Source organism: Engystomops pustulosus, chromosome 9 (assembly GCF_040894005.1).
Source record: "Engystomops pustulosus chromosome 9, aEngPut4.maternal, whole genome shotgun sequence".
NCBI classification, from domain to species: domain Eukaryota; kingdom Metazoa; phylum Chordata; class Amphibia; order Anura; family Leptodactylidae; genus Engystomops; species Engystomops pustulosus.
The window spans coordinates 74,406,887-74,429,183 of NC_092419.1; the positions used below are offsets into that span (position 1 = coordinate 74,406,887).

Consider the following 22,297-nt stretch of genomic DNA (forward strand, 5'->3'; position numbering starts at 1 on the left):
AAAGTGTATGTACACAAATGCCAGAAGCCTCACAAACAAAATGGAGGAACTTTTGTTGGAAAGGAAATATGATAAAGTGGGAATCAGCGAGACATGGCTGGACAGTAGCTATGACTGGGCTGTTACTATAGATGGTTATAGTCTTTTCAGAAATGATCGTATAAATAAAAAAGGGGGAGGGGTTTGTTTATATGTGAATTCTTGCCTCAAGCCTGTCTTGCGAGATGACATCAGTAACGCAAATGCAACTGTGGAGTCCCTATGGGTGGAGATAAGGGGAGGGAAAAAAAATAAAATATTACTAGGGGTTTGTTATAAGGCTCCAAATATATTGGAGGCAGCAGAGGAAATGCTGATAAGTGAAATGGATGCGGCTTCAAAGCATGGTGAAGTACTTATCATGGGGGACTTCAATTACCCAGATATTGACTGGGGGGCAGAAACATGGAGGTCCTTCAAAGGTAGCAGGTTCTTGTCAACAACAAAAGACAATTACCTGTCGCAAATAGTCCTGGAGCCAACAAGAGGGGGGGCACTGCTGGACCTTATCCTAACCAACAGACCTGATAGGGTATCAAAACTACAGGTTGGGGGGAACCTGGGGAATAGTGATCATAATATCATTGATTTTGTATTACGCTTTACTAAGAGCGTTAGTGAAGGGGCAACCAACACTCTAAACTTCAGGAGGGCACAATTTCAGCAACTAAGGGAAGACCTTAAAGGCATAGACTGGGATAATGTTCTCAAAGACAAAAGCCCCCCCCCCCCCCCCCCACAAAATGTGACTTTTTCTCCTATATTCTGAAAAAGTCCTGTGAGAAACACATACCTTATGGGAAAAAACATAAGAGGAACAAGAAACAGCCAATGTGGCTAACTAGTCTTGAAAGGAAAGCAATAAGCGAGAAAGATAAGGCGTTTAAAGTGCTAAAACGTGAAGGTAGCGATGAGGCATTACAGGATTATAGAGTGAAAAATAAATCCTGTAAAAAGCAGATAAAGGCTGCAAAAATAGAGACTGAGAGAAAAATTGCCAGGGAGAGCAAAAATAATCCCAAATTATTTTTCAAGTATATAAATGATAAGAAACTAAAAACAGAGAGTGTAGGTCCCCTTGGAAATAACATGGGGGTCATGGTGGAAGGAGATGAGGAAAGGGCCAATCTACTGAATGTCGCCTTCTCAACTGTCTTTACCCAGGAAGACACAATGGTGGAAGACACAATGAGGAATAATGTAAATTCTTTTTGGAATGTCAACAGTTTAACCCAGGAAGAGTTACGGCGCCACCTCGCAACCACTAAGATAGATAAATCACCGGGGCCAGATGGCATACACCCCCGGGTTCTGCATGAACTATGTACCGTGATAGACAGACCGACATCTGTGCTGGACTTTCTGAAATGGCAGTGGCAGTCCATCTGTGCTGGACTTTCTGAAATGCGCACAGATGCGGCGCACCGTCGTGAGCAAATCAGACAGATTGGGGTATGTCTTGAGGAACCACTAAACTATGAGATTCAGTCTGCCGAGTTAAAGAGTCGCCACAAGGTTATGGCCGTTGTCACACACAACCATGACAGGTTCAGCTGTCTCAGCCACAGATCGGTCTGCGCCGTGATGCCTTGTAATAGCTCTTGGGCGGTGTGCCCTGCCGACAGCAGGCGGTGCTCAAACTGCTGAGCCTTGGCGATAGCCTGCTGTCGCTTAGCAACGGCACTGCTGCTGTGCCTAGAGCTACCGACTGATGGCGCCATGCCCACGGATGGTAATTCGGAGGAGGTAGTGGAGGGGTGGAGGAGGCATAGTAGGCCTGAGAGACCTGGACCGAGGTAGGCCCCGCAATCCTAGGCATCGGCAGTATATGAACGGCCCAAGGATCAGACTCGGTCCCAGCCTCCACCAAGTTAACCCAATATGCCGTCAGCGATATATAGTGGCCCTGCCCAGCAGCACTCGTCCACGTGTCCGTGGTTAAGTGGACCTTGTCAGAAACGGCGTTGGTCAGGGCATTGATGATGTTGTCAGACACGTGCTGGTGCAGGGCTGGGACGGCACATCGGGAAAAGTAGTGGCGGCTGGGGACCGAATACCGAGGGGCGGCCGCCGCCATGAGGTTGCGAAAGGCCTCGCTCTCTACCAGCCTATAGGGCAGCATCTCCAGGCTCAGTAATTTGGAGATGTGGAAGTTGAGGGCTTGGGCGTGTGGGTGGGTGCAACTGTATTTCCTCTTGTGCTCCAGCGTCTGGGGTAAAGACCGCTGAACGCTGCACATGGAGACATTGGTGGACGCAGTGGAGGGTCGTGGAGGCGATGGTGTGGTTTTCACCCAGTAGGTGTTTGTGCCGGGGTCCTGGGTAGGGGCTGACTAGCAGAGGCAGCAAATGACACAGGGGAAAGAGCAGTGGTGGACCCGGCCGGAGGTGAACGGCCTTGGTTCCATTGAGTGGGGTATTTAGCATTCATATGCCTGCGCATAATGGTGGTGGTTAAGCTGGTAGTGGTGGAACCCCTGCTGATCCTGGTGTGGCACAGGTTGCACACCACAGTCCGTCGGTCATCCGCTGTTTCTTTAAAGAACCTCCAGACTTCAGAAAATCTAGCCCTCGCCACGGAAGCTTCACTACGTGAAACATTTGGCGCTGATGCACCAGCTCTGGCCCTGCCTCTCTGTCTGGCCCCACCACTGCCTCTTCCAACCTGTTCTCTTTGAGGACTCGCCTCCGGCTCACAAGCACTGTGTTCACCCGGCCTATCAACCCAGCTTGGGTCTGTCACCTCATCATCCTCCGATCTCTCAGTCTGCTCCCCCCTCGGACTTCCTGCCCTGACAGCAACTTCACCACTGTCTGACAACCGTGTCTCCTCATCGTCCGACACCTCTTTACACCCTTCTTCCACTACGTCAAGAAGGTCATCATTGCGTGGAAGACTGACTGGTGGACAAATGGCTAGAAGCATTGTCCGCAATCCACGACATCACCTGTTTGCACTGTTCTGGCCTCAACAGTGCTCTACCACGAGTCCCATAACTTGAGACATGAAGCTAGGGAGTGTAGCTCTGCAGCGTTCCCCTGCTCCCTCATCAGCAGGTGGTGTCTCACCCTGCCCAAGACCACGGCCTCTGACCACTGCAGTAATTGGACGCCCTCGTCCTCGACCCCTAGCACTCGGGTTCAACATTTTCAAAATTAAAGTCTATTATATATATATTATATAGACAAAACAGAAATATAAACTGTAATTTTTTTGTTTTGTTTTTTTGTGTTTTTTATTTATTTATTTTTTTAAATTTTGTGTTTTTTTATAGAATGAAACATGCAGAAGAAATCAGATAGCAACCACAGAAGATGATTGCTATAGCTAGTTTCTAACCTACACTGACAGCACACAAAAGGATTTTGTGCTGTGACTGAGTGTGTCACTTTAACTTTTGATAAACGATAATGTAGGTCTAACAAGGGCTGTTGGGTTCTTGGAGAATCACTCCTGCCTAACAGTAATGTTCTTGTAGAATCACTACTGCCTAACAGTAATCTACTAGCACCCTAAGCTATCCCTGACCAGCAGCAGCTCTCTCCCTAACGGCATCCAGACAGAGAATGATCCGAGCAGTGCGGGCAGGGGCTAGTCTATTCCAGGGTCACCTGATCAGGCCAGCCAACCACTGCTATACACATGTAAGTGTATCACGTGATGCTGGGTGTACTGCAGAGTCTCCTGGCTTGTGATTGGCTATGTTTCTGGCCCACCAAAAATCTAAACGCCGCGAGATGACATTTTCTCGAGCAGGCAAGTATGTTTGCTCATCTCTAATTCTGTATGGTATGCACCTATTCTAATGTGTACAAGACAACTATCTGTTGAAATTAAGTGTGCTTTTTGCTCAGGCTAACTTTGAGTCTATGTTGATTTTATTTATAGTTTGAATTTATAGGATAAAAGAAGTTATTAGTAATACCAAAATGTTCTGCATGTGACACAATGGGGGGCATGTATCATAGTTTTTTTTTCCTTAGGGAATTTTTGAGACATTTGGCAGCTCTTTTTTGCACCTTATGTATGATGCTGTCTTTTTAGTTTTGATGCATGTTCAGTGTTGCCTATCCTGACAGGCACAAATTTTGGCTTCTTTTTGTTGCAAATTTCCCAAATCCACATATACACAAGCCATGTGAGGGGGTTATATGCAGGATTGCACACTTATGTTAATTTTGGACTTGAGGCTGTGCCCTGTATTTTTAAGCACTGTAGTCACACCCCAGGAAGATGATGAGATATGAGGCTGCGGTCACAAGTACTATTAAAGGTGTGGTCACATGTTATGTCTTAACCTCTTCACGCTCTGTGACAGATATATCCGCAGCAGAGCTATGAAGGGTGTTTGAAGAGGGCTCACGGGCTGAGCCCTCTTCATACAGAGATGGCCTTTGCTGCATATTGAAGCAAAAACCCATCACTATCACCCGCGGTCAGTGCTTGCACCGGTCGCGGGTGTCAACCTCTTCTTTTTGGGTGGCGGCCTCGATCTTTGTCAGACCCGAGGCTGAATGGTTTCAGAAGATTCGTTACAATGAGCCAGTGGCTCATTGTAATGAATCATATGCAAAAACTCCATATGCTGCAATACAGTAGTATTGCAGTATATAGTAGGAACAATCTGACCATCTAGGGTTGATGTACCCTAGTGGGTCTAAAAAATTGTGAAAAAAAACTGATGTAAAATATAATAAACACCGTTATATATAAAAACCGTTATAGCCAGCGGTGACCTCCGAGAAGGGAAATGGCGCCCAAATGTCCGAAATGCAACTTTTACACCTTTTTACATTACATAAAAATTAATGAAAAGTGATCAAAATGTTGCACAGTCCTCAAAATAGTAGCAATGCAAATGTTGGCTCATTTTGCAAAAAATGACATATTACACAGCTCTGTACACCAAAGTATGAAAAAGTTATCAGTGCCAGAAGATTTTTTTTCTTCCTTTTTCGTACACATTCGTTTAATTTTTGAAAATGTATTAAAACACAATAAAACCTGTATAAATTGTGTATCACCGCGATCATACCGAACCAAAGAACAAAGTGGAGGTGTTATTTGGAGCGCAGAGTGAAAGTCGTAAAAACTGAGCCCACAAGAACGCACATTTTTTTTTTCATTTTTTTCACATTTTCCTTAAGGGGTTAATTGCGTTTCAATTGCATTTTGAAACACATTAAAACAGCTGAGAAGAGGTGATTTGCCTAATCCCATTACTGTAATTACATTACTGACAAAATAAGAGCAGGGAATACCAAAATAATATATTAATGAGACATCCACGCATCTCAATAAACTACATTATACAGAAAGAAGAATAAAAGTTGGATGCGAACACAGGACTGAACAAGTATGACAATATTTATTATTTAACCAAAAAAGTAATTACTACAGGACAACAAAGAATAAAAACACTTAAAAATACACCCAAAGGATGTATACGGCTACCAAGGGCAAATTGTGCCCTGAACTCCCTATCTCGATCTGATAATGCAACAATATACACGTATCGCCTAACCCCTGATGAAGCCTACGAGTTAGGCGATGCGCTTGGGGCGTTTTCTCTGTGTTGGACGATCACTGGTAATACCTTTCTATATATTAGGTTCTGTAGCAAGATTGTTGCCTATGTGTTGCTCCATTCATATGTTTATCATTGTATCCGTGTTGGAGTTAATTTCAGTGTAATTTTTGATACTCTCTGGTATTTATCATTACATAGCATTTATTATTCATACACTGAAATTTAACAAGTCTTTTCCCCTCATGCATTGAAACTCACATACCTTTTTATTATTTTCTGTATATGGAGCTAACATCATATATTGGTTTTCTATATTGCATACTTGTCCATACACAGTGGGTATTTTGACCTGGATTTGTGTTTTTAATTGTTTTTAAATACTTTATTTTTGTTTGCTCAATAAAATTATTTGACTACATGTAGGCATCCTCTTTTCTTTGTTTTTCATGTGCATAATCGCTTTAAATGCGGTTGGAATTACTTTCACCCATGTTGTGTGGGCAACAATATACAGGTAACTAAATAGACAAGAAATGGTCCAGTGTACATCTAAATACATGCAACACAAATGTAATATGGTACAATAAAGTGACCTGTGCAAAATGGTACAATATTTGAAATTCCTGCAAGCCTCATACAATACCCAATTGACTTAAAATATCCAGGTGGGGGAGAGGAAAAAGCAAATTAAGATGGAAAGGGAGTGGAGCAAACCCTACGCGTATCGTCACCTATCCAGTGACTTCCTCAGGGGTAGGTGGATACATCAATGTGGTATCCTGTTTAAATACAGATATGAAGACTGATTGGCCTGAAAGTTACCCGCAGCACATGAAGATGTATTGTGTCCGCGGTGTGTGGAACAGTATACCGCGCATTGGCAGAAGTGGACCCGTCACATGATTAATCATGTGATCGGAGGTCAAAGTGTAACAGAGGGAGATGGCAGTCACGCACATACGGAAGTGTGTGAGTCACGTGATTGCCCACATAATTAAGAACATGAACTGAATTGTAAAAGTATGCGCAAGCGCTATGTAACATAAAGACCATAAATCTTGCATATGTGAAGATGCATGAATAATAAATCTAACCACATGCTAGTAGAGGCACACCTAAAAAATGATAAGATAAATATGAATATGCAGATTATAAATCTCTGTACTACCAATAAGATTAGATTACAAGGAGCAGCGCTACTGGTTGCAAGGTAAAAAGATTATATATATATATATGTGTGTACACAAAAATACAACCCCACAACTATCAAGTAAGTGATCATATAAAAAAAATATAATAATAATAACAATTTCAGGTAAAAATAAAGTTGTTTAATATTTATGATATCATTTGTAAGTAGAAAAGTTTATATGGATCAATTTATATCAGGTAAGTGATCACAACATATAATTATAAGAACACACATAGATATGAAATTGATGCAAGTAGTAACCAAAATGAAGAAAGAAGGGGGCAGTAACCATACCAGCCTGAAAAGAAGATTATATGTGTACCAAATTGTGGTAACCCAAAGAAGCGAGAACTACCCACAAAAAGTATATAACGCCAAGAACCTACAAAAAGTATCGGGCTCAAAGATTGGCCCTATTTAGCCCATTTAAATATTTATAAAGGAATACCATGATGTGAAGTGTGTCATGGTATTTGTTACTGAAGCCATGCAAACAATTCCAAACCACAATTAAAAAAAATATATATGTATATATATATATATATATATAGAAAATATGATTGCCGTATAAACAAATAATGTCCCAAGGAGTGCACGAGTAGACAAAATACCATATCCTCATTAACGGCACACATAGGAGACGAGGTAAGTATTGTTTAAGTATAATTTGCAAATAGCTACACGACAAATAAATTATAATGGAAAATACATCTGAAAAATATATCATATGATAACCTTATACTGAAAACGGCAAAGTATAATCCCTTAGATCGACAAAAACTATGTATTGTAATGATAAAAGACCATTAATAATTCACAAATATGCAAGATAAAAAAGTTTGTATGCCATATCAGATCAAATGATAAACAGTTCATAGCTACAATTCCAATAAGGAATCATATAAGGTGCTGCGGGAACCTCAGGTCAAAATAAATCCCGGGGCGGGGGAATCACAAGCTGCAAAGCAAATAAACAGATATCATGGGATAAAATAAAAGAGCAAACACTTGGAGACAGGGGACAAAAACAGTGATAACACTAGTGTCACCAATTACATTACTGTTAACATTTGCATTTACGCACAGTAAATACAAACGCACAGTAAATACAAACGCACAGTAAACGCGATGTTAAAGAGAACCTGTCATGCAAAATAACCCCCCTAAACTAAATAGATTTTCATAAACTGCCATTAGAGAGCATTGTCTCTATCCCCTCATTATCCCTCTACATGCCTGTAAACCTAAGCAATGAGGTCCTGAAGCTGTATGCAAATGACCTGTGAAATGTCCAATGAAGCATTAGCATATTCAAGCTGTCCACTCTATTCATGAGTGGGAGGCAAAGCCACACCCCCAGTGCTTGACTGACAGCCTGTATAATGATGTGAGGCTGTATAGTGATGTGCTTCCTGGTGCTGGTGGCCACGCCCCCTGCAGCCTGTGTGTGCATGTGTGTGTGTTTAGGAGACAATTTTCGTGGTCTGGATCTCGACTGGGTCCTCAAAAACACGGACAACTTTTTACAGAGGAGGCCTAACGGCCCCACTGGAACCCATTGGTCAAGGGAAATATATTTGTAATTAGGCCTCTACTGACTGTAGATTTTTAAACCACCTTCGTTAGTGCCACGTCTATCAAATTTCCTATTTTTAATGTATTCCAATAAAAGTGTGTTTAGGAGAGATACAGCAGCTCCAGGCAGCCATGTTACAGCAGAACATGTCAGATTCATGTGTAGCTGATGTCTGTGTCTCTCACTTGTGTATTAGGAGGATGCAGCATGTCAGCAGATGCAGCACACACACTAGCCATGCTTTACTATACATTACACACAGACATGAGCAGGAGGAGGAGAGGGGAGGGGTAACAGGGGTGACATCACTGCCTCTGACCATGTGACCAGCCTCATTTACATGATAAAAAATAGATGATTTTACAATGAATAATGTATGAAATAACTAGATAAAGGCTGGGATGGGATCCTTGTGAGCTTCTCCAACAGGTAGAGGTGACAGGACAAGTGACACAGACCTGATGACAGGTGTCCTTTAATGCATGCTTTAATGCCGCATTTATATTGCATTTTCTAAACGCTAATGTTAACAGCAATGTAATTAGGCAAATCACTTCTCATCACCGCACTCTTTGAAGTAACCAATAAATTTTTAAAAAATGTAAATGCTAAAATTTCTGAATTTTTAAAAATCAGGTTACTGTGCAAAATTTTAAACATTTAAATCATGTGAAATAATTCCAATTTACATGTTAAAATAGGGTCCATGAAAAAAAATCCTTCCTTTGCACCTGCCCTGGACCAGGTACAGATTTGTGTTTAAAAAGTCACAAAAATAAGCAAAACAAGATACACAAGTGAAAAGTCGCACAGAACATCTGGAAAACAAAGACACATAAGGCACACTGCAGAAGGTGCAGACCAGGGTGTACTTGAAAAACGACAGCAAAAGTTGCAGTAAAAAGATGCAAAAACAACAAAAGTCGCAAAAAGTAGACAAATTTGATTAGTCAAAATAAAAATACATGTCCCCCAATGTTGTCTGACATTACATTTAATGTATTGAAAATTAAAACATCCTAAAGGAAAGGAAAAGCCAAGTTAGTTTGTTCAGATGCTATGACAGAAACATTGAAAAAGTCCTATAAATCATCAAATCATTAACTGTCCTCATTAATATAAAAAAAAACAGTTTTTAACAGTTAAAGTCCTGAAAAAACGATTCACGTCAAGTATTGTCGTATGTACTCGAGTATAAGCCAACCCGAGTATGAGCTGAGACCCCTAACTTTATATGTATACTAAGTATGTGTGTAGATGATGTATATACTGTACGTGTCTGTATATATGCTGCATGTATATGCGGTATTGCTGATGTTTATCAGGGCTTCTGCGCCATGTCAATTTTAGTTTTATATATACACCATCTACACACATGGCGTTACGCTGTATGCATTTTATACTACATAGCGGCACGCTGTATCTGTTTTATACTACATGGTGGCACGCTGTATCTGTTTTATACTACATTGCGGCACTTTGTATGCATTTTATACTACATGACGGCACGCTGAATCTGCAGATCAAACACGCGCCCCCTCCCCCCCCCACAGTGTCAGAGGTCAAGGGCAATAAAAAAAGAAAATTAAAGGCTACTTTTATGTACAGTATGTATATATGTATAGGTGTGTGTGTATATATATATATATATATATATATATATATACACTCACCGGCCACTTTATTAGGTACACCTGTCCAACTGCTCGTTAACACTTAATTTCTAATCAGCCAATCACATGGCGGCAACTCAGTGCATTTAGGCATGTAGACATGGTCAAGACAATCTCCTGCAGTTCAAACTGAGCATCAGTATTGGGAAGAAAGGTGATTTGAGTGCCTTTGAACGTGGCATGGTTGTTGGTGCTAGAAGGGCTGGTCTGAGTATTTCAGAAACTGCTGATCTACTGGGATTTTCATGCACAACCATCTCTAGGGTTTACAGAGAATGGTCCGAAAAAGAAAAAACATCCAGTGAGCAGCAGTTCTGTGGGCGGAAATGCCTTGTTGATGCCAGAGGTCAGAGGAGAATGGGCAGACTGGTTCAAGCTGAAAGAAAGGCAACAGTGACTCAAATCGCCACCCGTTACAACCAAGGTAGGCAGAAGAGCATCTCTGAACGCACAGTATGTCGAACTTTGAGGCAGATGGGCTACAGCAGCAGAAGACCACACCGGGTGCCACTCCTTTCAGCTAAGAAGGAAACTGAGGCTACAATTTGCACAAGCTCATCGAAATTGGACAGTAGAAGATTGGAAAAACGTTGCCTGGTCTGATGAGTCTCGATTTCTGCTGCGACATTCGGATGGTAGGGTCAGAATTTGGCGTCAACAACATGAAAGCATGAATCCATCCTGCCTTGTATCAACGGTTCAGGCTGGTGGTGGTGGTGTCATGGTGTGGGGAATATTTTCTTGGCACTCTTTGGGCCCCTTGGTACCAATTGAGCATCGTTGCAACGCCACAGCCTACCTGAGTATTGTTGCTGACCATGTCCATCCCTTTATGACCACAATGTACCCAACATCTGATGGCTACTTTCAGCAGGATAATGCGCCATGTCATAAAGCTGGAATCATCTCAGACTGGTTTCTTGAACATGACAATGAGTTCACTGTACTCAAATGGCCTCCACAGTCACCAGATCTCAATCCAATAGAGCATCTCTGGGGTGTGGTGGAACGGGAGATTCGCATCATGGATGTGCAGCCAATAAATCTGCGGAAACTGTGTGATGCCATCATGTCAATATGGACCAAAATCTCTGACGAATGCTTCCAGCACCTTGTTGAATTTAGAGGCAGTTGAATTGAGGCAGTTCTGAAGGCAAAAGGGGGTCCAACCCGTTACTAGCATGATGTACCTAATAAAGTGGCCGGTGAGTGTATATATATATATATATATATATATATATATATATATATGTATTAGTATGTATGTATAGATGTGTGTGTATATATATATATATATATATGTATATTCTGTATATGGTATATGTTTGTGTGTATGTGTGCTGTATATACTGTTATATGTGTTTATTTGCTGTATGTATACTCAGTATGTGTGTAGATGATGTATATACTGTATGGGGGATATTTATCATACGCTGGCGCGCGTATGGAAAGTCGCCGGCAGCAGCAAGTGTGCCTACTCCCGGCCGGCCGCGCCCCCCCCCCCCCTCTTCAAGCCCTTGGGGTGAAGGGGCGGTTGGGGCAAATAATCGCAAAAGCTAGCAATAAGCTAGCATTTGCGATTATTTCAGGGCCTCTGTGCCACTGGCGTGGCGCAGAGGTCCTGATAAATATCCCCCTATGTGTGTATATATGCTGTATGTAAAAGGAGTATTGGTGATGTTTATCAGGGCTTCTGCGCCATGTCAATTTTAGTTTTATACAACATGGCGGTGCTCTGTATGCATTTTATACTACATGGCGGTACTCTGTATGCATTTTATACTATATGGCGGTGCATTTTATACTACATAATAGTATGGAGGCAGAGAGACCCCATGTCACCTCGGGGTGACTTCCTCAGGGGTAAGTGACTAAAGTAGGTATAGCCCTGTCTATATAAAGGAAGACACCCCCCTCCCCAAGCCCTTTGGTGCATAGCCAATAAAATGACAGTAAACCTAATTACACATTCCTAAAACAAGCTGCGAGCTCCACCAGCCGGCGTATAAGCAGTGCTCTTACATTTGTGTGAATCGCGCCGTGTCACGTGAGAAATCACATGATCGGGACCTGGTCATGTGATCAGAACCAGTCACGTGATCAGGACTGGGGATGCGCCTCCCAGTCAAAATGCGGCGAATAGATTAGTAAAAGATAAAATACAATCATAAACTAATAAACGGCGTCTGCATTACAAGAATGGCGATTCTGCAACCCATGTTATGCTGATTGTTTAACAAACCGATAATGTAATCAATAAATAAGTATTTTATAGCATGCATGCTCGACGAATAATTTATTATGAAGAAATAATGGTGGGCAAGTAAGTATATATACAGATCCACACTGAATAAGACACTACATAAGTAAAGTACAATAAATATACATAATTTAAAAATAAATAATAAAGTATCCAGAGGTGCTAGCCTGATAGCACAAAAGTACCTACTTTAGTCACTTTGCCCTGAGGAAGTGACCCCGAGGTGACGATACCCGTGGGGTCTCTCTGCCTCCCTGGCTCTCTGTCCAACCTTACTACCTTAGTACACCAAAAGTTTGTGGAGATGGCTAAGTTGGGCTAAACACAACCACCCCCCTTCAATATAAACACCAACTCAATTTATGTAAAGAAAATATGATACCAAGGGGTAACAAAATTCAATAATCTTTATTAAATGACTTAAAGTTTCTCGTATCGATAAAATGGACAACACAAGAACAACAACAGACTAACACACAATGCACATAGCCCGGATATGTAAAACATAATTATCAATGGTATAAATCTCTGAGAATTAGTATATGCTGTGAACAAAGACTATAATCAGACAATGGGGGGGATTTACTAATTGTGCCGCAAGGACGACTGTAGGCATCGGAGATCAGTCTCCGCAAAGCACAGCCCGATGTGGGGCACGGCTGTTAGTGATTACTAGGTAGGCGGAATTAATCAGTCGTGCGCCAGATAAATGCCGACAGTAATAAAGTGTGCGCCCAAGTCTTACATGCACTGCGCCTTAATTTTGCTTTCAGACCAATTTTTACTTGGTCTATTGTGCGCCAAAAATTGTGCCAAAAAATACACATAAATGTGGAGGATAATGTGGAAATGTTAGGCCACGCCCACTTGCGCCAAAAAAAGACGAAGGTGTCGGGATAGTCGGAAACATCTGTTTTTTCCTGGCGCAAACTCATTATAAATGATCATTATAAATGATCTGCAGTTCTGCGCCAAAAAAACATTAAAATCCCAGCATTTTTTGGCACTAAATGCAATAATACATGTGCCCCATTGTATAAATACAGCACCAAACCTCACAATAAAGTATGACAGCATCCAGCACCCTTAATGCCCCAGTTGTCTGAGGAGTTAACAGGGGTTAAATAATGATGCTAGTAGATCCAGAGAAACCACCAGTATAAAATATACAGACCACAGTAATGTGCATGGACCATGGTCTGTATATTTTATACTGGTGGTTTCTCTGGATCTACTTAACCCCTGTTAACTCCTCAGACAACTGGGGCATTAAAGGGAACCTGTCACCAGGAGACCCATTTTTAGCACTCCCCCAGTCCCCACAGAGCATAGTACATACACTGCCAAAGTGTTTTTGTATAAAAAATTGGTTTTACAGAAAAAAAGATATGTTATATTGTACCTTTCATTAGCATCTGCTGTGTGACTAGGCAGTTGCCAAAAGGGAGGGTCTGGAAAGGAGCAGTCCCCCCCACCCTTGGGGAACAGCTACTCCATGTGACCTTTTCAAATATATGAAAACACCCATCACTTGGCTTAGCGATGCCCCCTGCTCCTCTACAGCCAATCCCGAGTGTGGGGAGTTATTCATATATTTGAAAAGGTCACATGGAGTAGCTGTTCCCCAAGGGTGGGGGGGAACTGCTCCTTTCCAGACCCTCCCTTTTGGCAACTGCCTAGTCACACAGAAGATGCTAATAAAAGGTACAATATAACATATCTTTTTTTCTGTAAAACCAATTTTTTATACAAAAACACTTTGGGAGTGTATGTACTATCCTATGTGGTGACTGTGGGAGTGCTAAAAATGGCTCTCCTGGTGACAGGTTCCCTTTAAAGAGAACCCGTCATGCAAAATAACCCCCCTAAACTAAATATATTTTCATAAACTGCCATTAGAGAGCATTGCTTCTATCCCTTCATTGTCCCTCTACATGCCTGTAAACCTAAGCAATGAGGTCCTAAAGCTGTATGCAAATGACCTGTGAAATGTCCAATGAAGCATTAGCATATTCAAGCTGTCCACCATATTCATGAGTGGGAGGCACAGCCACACCCCCAGTGCATAACTGACAGCCTGTATAATGATGTGAGGCTGTATAATGATGTGCTTCCTGGTGCTGGTGGCCACGCCCCCTGCAGCCTGTGTGTGCATGTGTGTGTGTTTAGGAGAGATATAGCAGCTCCAGGCAGCCATGTTACAGCAGAACATGTCAGATTCATGTGTAGCTGATGTCTGTGTCTCTCACCTGTGTATTAGGAGGATGCAGCATGTCAGCAGATGCAGCACACACACTAGCCATGCTTTACTATACATTACACACAGACATGAGCAGGGGGAGGAGAGGGGAGGGGTAACAGCGGTGACATCGCTGCCTCTGACCATGTGACCAGCCTCATTTACATGATAAAAAATAGATGATTTTACAATGAATAATGTATGAAATAACTAGATAAAGGCTGGGATGGGATCCTTGTGAGCTGCTCCAACAGGAAGTAGTGACAGGACAAGATACACAGACCTGATGCATAGCTCCCAACCGTCCCGATTTTGCCGGGAAAGTCACGTTTTTCTCACCTCTGCCCCGCGTCACGGGCAGCTATGAGATTGTCACGGATTTTCTCCCCAGGTCCCGCTGTGTCCCGGCGCTGTGTCCCCATAGTAAATACTTTGAAAGCCAGAACTGATAGAACAGAATGGCTTGTACAGACATCGGGCAGGGAATCCTTTTCAGAGAAGTGTCGGGTTAGCGGAGAGCAGGGACCATGTCATCAGCTTCAGATCTCTATCCATATATGGTCACTGCATCTCCTAGGGTTCCCCAGAGCAGACATCGGGCAGGGAATCCTTTTCAGAGAAGTGTCGGCTTAGCGGAGAGCAGGGACCACGTCATCAGGTTCAGATCAGCATCTGTCCATATATGGTCACTACATCTCCTAGGGTTCCCCAGAGCAGACATAGGGCAGGTAATCATTTTCAGAGATGTGTCGGCTTAGCAGTGAGCAGGGACCACGTCATCAGGTTCAGATCAGCATCTGTCCATATATGGTCTCCAGGGCTTAATTAAATTAAATAGTTTTGCCCAGGCTGAGATTCGATCCTCTGCACTGTAGACAGGAGCTTAACTAACTGAGCTATAAGCCCAGTGATACTTATCACAAGATTTTTGGTAACTAAGAAGTGTTATCTGCCACTGTTACACTGTGACACAGACTAATGCACTGATAGAGAGGGATCTTCTCAGAGGTTATTATTGTAATTATTGAGGCTATTATTATTATTATAAATTTTATTAGTTTTATTATTATGGAGATGATTATTAATAATAGTAAAAATAATAATAATAATCTCCATAATAATAATAATCTCCATAATAATAATAATAGTCTCAATAATTACAATAATCTCTGAGAAGATCCCTCCCTATATACCAAGGCATTAAATCTGTGTCAGTATAACAGTAGTCATAGTTCTTAGTTACCAAAATTCTAATCCTTGATTATCACCGAGGTTATAGTTCAGTTGGTTTGGGCGCTGTGACATTATTGTACATGGGCACTGCATTTTCTGGGGTCAAATCCCAATGAGGATAATTTTTTTTTTTTTATTGAGATGATTTTTATTATTATAATATGGCTAAAATTTGGGGCGTGGCCAGGGAGTGATTGGGGGTGTGGCTTAGGGGATCGCCATTTTGTCCCTCTTTCCCTTTCACAAATGTTGGGAGGTATGCTGATGACAAGTGTCCTTTAAGGGTGCAGGATGCTGTCATACTCTATTGTGAGGTTTGGTGCTGTAGTTATACAATGTCTCTGACTGATTATAGTCTTTGTTCACAGCATATACTAATTCTCAGAGATTATACCATTGATAATTATGTTTTACATCCAGGCTATGTGCATTGTGTGTTTTTATTATTATTGAATTTTGAATTATTGAATTTTGTTACCCCTTGGTATAATATTTTCTTTACATAAATTGAGTAGGTGTATTGTATTAGTAGGGCAGTGTTCACACTTTGGTACCACTATTTACATGTTCATTCATGCACTCTGCCTTATATGTATATTGTCAGCTTGTATTGTAGGTTACTTGTGTGTGTGGACAGATTGAGCTAGGGTGAGCTGAGTCACACTTTGACCCATGGGAGTTGAGCACACCTATTTGGTGTACTTTTTTAAGTGTTTTTATTCTTCATACGTCTTGTCTTTGTTATTTGCTGATCAATATGCAATAAAAATGCATTTTATACTACATATTGGCACGGTGTATCTGTTTTATACTATATGGTGGCACGCTGTATGTGATTTTATACTACATGGCGGCACACTGTATCTGTTTTTTACTGCATGCCGGCACTTTGTTTGCATTTTATACTGCATGGCGGCACGCTGTATATATTTTTTACTACATGACGGTACACTGTATGCATTTTCTACACTGTATGTGATATATTACATATATGGGGGGGTGTCTCTCTATAGCTTGCCTCGGGCAGCAAAAAGGCTTTGTTCACCCCTGGGTACAGCACCTGGAATTTCACAAGAGCAAAAAGTTCTTATAGATCATGTACTGAGCTTCTTTCCCCTCAAAATAAACAAAGATGCAGGTACAGCTATCAAAATCAGTCTCTGTTACAACTTACAGTGAAGAACTAAAATTAGAACAGAGCAGAGGTCGCACTAACATTTTTCCAGAAGGGTAAAAATACTCCTCTCACCATTTTTGAGGAGTATTTTTACCCGAGGAGCAGTATGAAAATTTCAGTAATACACATAGCACACACACACACAACACACCCACTCACCGCACACAACACACACACTCACTCACCACACACAACACACACACTCACTCACAGCACACACACTCACAGCACACAACACAACAACGCACACACTCCCCACTCACAGCACACAACACCGCACACACTCCCCACTCACAGCAGAGCACACACTCACACTGCACACACTCACAGCACAGCACACACTCACAGCACTGCACACACTACACTCACAACACAGCACAGCACACACTCACAACACAGCACACACTCACAACACAGCACACACTCAAAGCACACAACACAACACCGCACAAACTCCCCACTCACAGCAGAGCACACACTCACACTGCACACACTCACAGCACACACTCACAGCACTGCACACACTACACTAACAACACAGCACAGCACACACTCACAACACAGCACACACTCACAACACAGCACACACTCAAAGCACACAACACAACACCGCACACAACACAGCACACAACTCAGCACACAACTCACACTCACAGCACACAACACCGCACACACTCCCCACTCACAGCACACACTCACAGCACACAACACAACACCGCACACAACACACACTCACAGAACACAACACAACACCGCACACAACACCCACTCACAGCACAGCACACACTCTGAACGCACTCACAGCACTGCACACACTACACTCACAACACAGCACAGCACACACTCACACTGCACACACTCACAGCACACAACACAACACCGCACACAACACACATTCACAGCACATAACACACACTCACAATACAGCACACACTACACTCACCCGGCACTGCTCTTAGGCCCCGTCGATCACAAACGCAGGCAGCTACGGGCAGGTAGAGATGGAGCAGGACGGGGAGCAGCAGCTTCGTGGCCCCCTTCCCCTTAGGGTGACTTGTGCGCCGACGTGTGCACGGCGGGCACACGTCGGTGCACGGGACAGGAGTAGGGGGTGAGCGCTGCTTACCCCCTCATACACACAGCATGTACACACATACAGTATATACAGACACGCTGCACGCTGCATACACAAAACAAATACGCATACGTACAGCATAAACACACACAGCACATACAGCCACACAGCATATTCATACACTCACAATGTACACACACCATATACACTCACAGCGCAACCGCACACACCATACACAAACAGCACTCACTCACACAGCATATTCATACACTCACAGTGCACACACACCCGCACACACCATACACAAACAGGACTCACTCACACAGCATATTCATACACTCATACTCATACATGCACATACCATGCACAAACAGCCCATACTCTCACACAGCACATACACTCACAGGGCACACACACCACACAACACAGCACATGCACAACACATACACACAGCACATACATAGAGAGACTTACAGTCGGCTGTCTGTCGCATTCGGGCAGAGGAGTAGAGGAACCGGAGAGCCGAGGAGCGGAGGAGACGGGAAGCAGAGAAGCCGAGGGGAGTGGAGGAGCAGAGGAGTCGAGGGGAGCGGAGAAGCAGAGGAGTCGAGGGGAGCAGAGGAGTCGAGGGGAGTGGAGGAGCCGAGCAGCGGACGAGGGGGGAGGGGGTCAGGGGAGAGCGGAGAGCTGGGGAAAGAGCGGCATTAGTGACAGCCCCCCCTTCTAATGGGCCCGGTCTCAATGGCGACCGCGGACGGTACGCCACTGCCCACATGTCTCCCCTGGGGCGGGTGCTGCTCTCACTCCGGCCCGCCCCTAGTCATTTGTCCTGCTGAGCAGTCCAGCGCGCGCTGTGATTGCGCTCTTTTGCAGCGCACGCTGAACTGCTCAGCCTGCGCGCTACAGGGAATAATTGCCAAGCGTAACGTTACGCATGGCAATTATTTTGGGGGTTAATGCGACCTCTGGAACAGAGTATAATAAAAACATATTTACCATTAATGTCTCAGGTTGAGGAACTACCTAATATCTTGAAGGATTATCATGATTTACTAGAAAAGCATAGAAAACTACTTCTTGCCTCCTAGCTCTATTAGTGGTTCTAAAACAACTACAACATGACTTATTACCAACAGTTATAGCCACCTTCACGCCATTGGGGTGTGAAGGGGGGTGCGACCAAGCAAGCAGTGGGCACGGCCATTGGGGAGTGGGCCGAGGTGGGGTACTGTCCCCACACCTGCGCACTTGCTGCAGCTGGCAAAATTTCACATGTGAAAAGTCGCCAGCTGCGTTTATTTCTATATTAGGCAGGGTCTGGCATAGAGATAAGCGCTGTGCAGGACCCTGCCGGATACATCAAGACGCTGAAGCCTCTTGATGCATCAGACTGTGCCAGAGCAGTGGTGGGGCTATCATACACTAGCACATAATCGATAAATAACCCCCAATGTGACTATTGGCTATTGGGGATTCAAAGACTGTTTCACTACCAGAAAAAAAAGGTCTGCATGGTTCAGCAACATACAGGAGTAGAAACTAACATACACTCTCTCCCTATGCTTTAAAATAAGTGTTGTAACGGAAATAAATTCCAATAGTTCATCTCTAATTTTTAAAAGCACAAGAGGAAAAACAGTATACGTATTTAAATAAATGCATTTTTAATTTAAGCATGACCTTACCTGGATAATCACAGTGATGGATTCGTCTTTTTTCAAGTTCAGGGTTATTCCTCCTGTTGTATTTAGGAACTGCCATAATCACTTGTCCTTGTGGTGCTACAGAAAGGGTTACTGGCATTTGGTGTACTGATGGAGCTTGCACTAGTTTCAGTCCAAATGTGGTTTCATAAGAAGGAAGAGGTGATAAGGTATTGATCATCTCCGACTGATTTTCAGGGCTGCCTGGTTGAGAATTAGGTGGTGAAGGTGGTAAAGTGACAGAAGGAGACTGATAAAGCTCTCCAGATACTACACTCTCTTGACCCAAGCACTGGACTTGCTTTATAGGTCTTACAGAATGGATTAAAGAGGAGATTCCATTCATAGTTGTCATAGAATTTCCAGTAATTGTGTTTTCCGGGACTGTGATTTCATGGGACTGCACAATGCTTAGTGCATTATTGGCCACTGACATATGATAAAGATGAGCTTGCAGGCTATCGTTGTGTGACAAAGGAACTTCAGGAGGTGGTTCTTGTTTAATAAATATGTTGTTTACTGCCACTGAATGTGGTATACTAAACACACTTGTAAAGTCTGGCAAAGTCTGAGACATGGAGGATGAACATGGCACTGGTAAATCATCACCCGGTTCACTCTTTACTTGTGGGAGTACAGTAAATGTTCTTGTTGGTCGATATAAACCTGTTCGTAAACGGGATGTGTCTGGGAGGATAACATTGATGTTTACACTGTATGGAACCTGAGGGGCATTTTCAGATTCAAAGAATTCATCTACTACTGATGCAGACTCCCTTCTGTATTTTTTGTCCGTAAGCATTTGCACAGGAGCGGCATGACCCAACAGGTACTTGTCCATTTGTGTTCTGGTCTGAAAAGAAAACATATACAGTAACATGAGTTAATGTTAAACAGTCCATTTTAGCTTAATACTCAACAACTGTGTTTTGTAGTTTTGTATTAAAAAAAGAGCAAGAAACTGCATATCTGGAACTTGTTTAAACCTGCTAAAAGTTAGGATGCCAAAATATGTTAGACATCAATTATTATGCAGTACACAGGGATATATATTGAGGCTTGGTGGAAATGCCTTTCTCTTATTTTTCATAGACAAACATAAAAAATAGCGGTGAGGTACTTAGTATTATAGTATATACAGTTGGAAAAGTCCAACTTTTAAGAATTAAACAAAAGTTTTTTTTCCCCATAATGTGATATTTTTATCCAGGCCTCTCTTGAACGTGTACAAATAATCAACCATAATAACCTCATGCATCAAATTTCTGCTGTCTCATTACTATTACAGTAAAGAATCCCTGTCTTTTGGTTAAAAACCTCTCCTCTACCCATAGAGGATTCCCTGTTGTCCTAATCACAAGCCTAGGTATTAAAAGATCTTGGGGAAGATCCCTGTACTGCTCATTCAGGAATTTGTACTTTGTAATGCGGTCTCCCCTCAGCCGTCTTTTTTCTAAGCTGAATAAACCCAAATTTATTAATATATAATCGTATTCTGGTCCGCCCATTCCCCTATTAACCTTGGTTGTTCTCCTCTGCACCCATTCCAGTTCTACTGTCCTTTTTCTATACTGGGGGCCAACACTGCACACAATGGGGCACATTTACTTACACATGCGACAGAGTTCACCAAAAGTGATTTGTCCGACGATAAAGCTCTCTGCCGTGATTCACTAAGATTGTGCGCCGGATATCCTGCATGTGTCGCTTCCTAAGTGGTGCATGTAAGTACATTGGATTGTGACACAATTTGAAAGCTAAATCCCGTGCTCAGTCCGAATCACGACCAGCAACTTGTGCGACACAACCCTGGCACAAATACCTGCTAAATACCTGTCGAAGCCTTGCTATCCACAAAAAAGACGAACAGTAGGACAAAAGTGCGATCCGTGACCCTTAGTAAATGAGTCCCAATATTCCATGCGTGGTCTGACCAGTGATTTCTATATGGGCAAAACTTATTATAAGAATCTATTCCTCTTGATGCATCCCACAATTTTATCTGCTTTATTAGCAGATGCCTGGCTGCATTAGGGGTTGGCAAACTGAGTATTTGCCCAGGGCCCTTTGTCTGAAAGGGGCCCTCTGGATGTGGACTTTTGTGGGCAGAGAGTGTATTTTTTTTTTAATACCCCTTGGTTGAAGGCCCAGGTGAAGATACTTATCATCTATATCCTGTCTATATATCTATCATCTATCTGTTATCTATCTCCAAAAATTTGTAAATTTAGTTAAGATGCCCATCGGTGCTGGAGTATTATCAAGCGGTAGTTGCAGAACAGATTAAGGCATGGTGGACAGATAAGGCAGATAAATTATGGGTAGAAATAGAGAGATGCTTGTCCGGACTTCCTTCCCTAAAATCCCTGATATGGACTATACGATATACAAGACTCAAACTCCCCACAGTTTCCCCTACCATGAAAGCAGCAATTATGTTACTTAGGGATTCTTTTCTAGATGTGAGAGTCCTATCACTAAAGTTACAGGACCTCCAGGCCTCTACTCTTAATTATATTATACCTAATACGAATTTTGATCTGTGGGTTGCCAATGGAGTTATAGGGAACCTGTCACCAGGGACCTTATTTTCACTAAAG

General features: G+C 42.6%; 1 protein-coding gene across 3 annotated transcripts in view; it reads right to left on the bottom strand.

The window, feature by feature from the left end:
- LOC140077834 (Krueppel-like factor 5) overlaps positions 1 to 22,297 on the bottom strand; it is a 306,436-nt gene that overhangs the window by 196,234 nt on the left and 87,905 nt on the right. For all 3 annotated transcript variants that reach the window (XM_072125368.1, XM_072125367.1, XM_072125366.1), the window contains exon 2: positions 19,680 to 20,550. In XM_072125368.1, the coding sequence (XP_071981469.1) occupies positions 19,680 to 20,550 (871 nt within the window). The remainder of the gene's footprint in view (positions 1 to 19,679; positions 20,551 to 22,297) is intronic.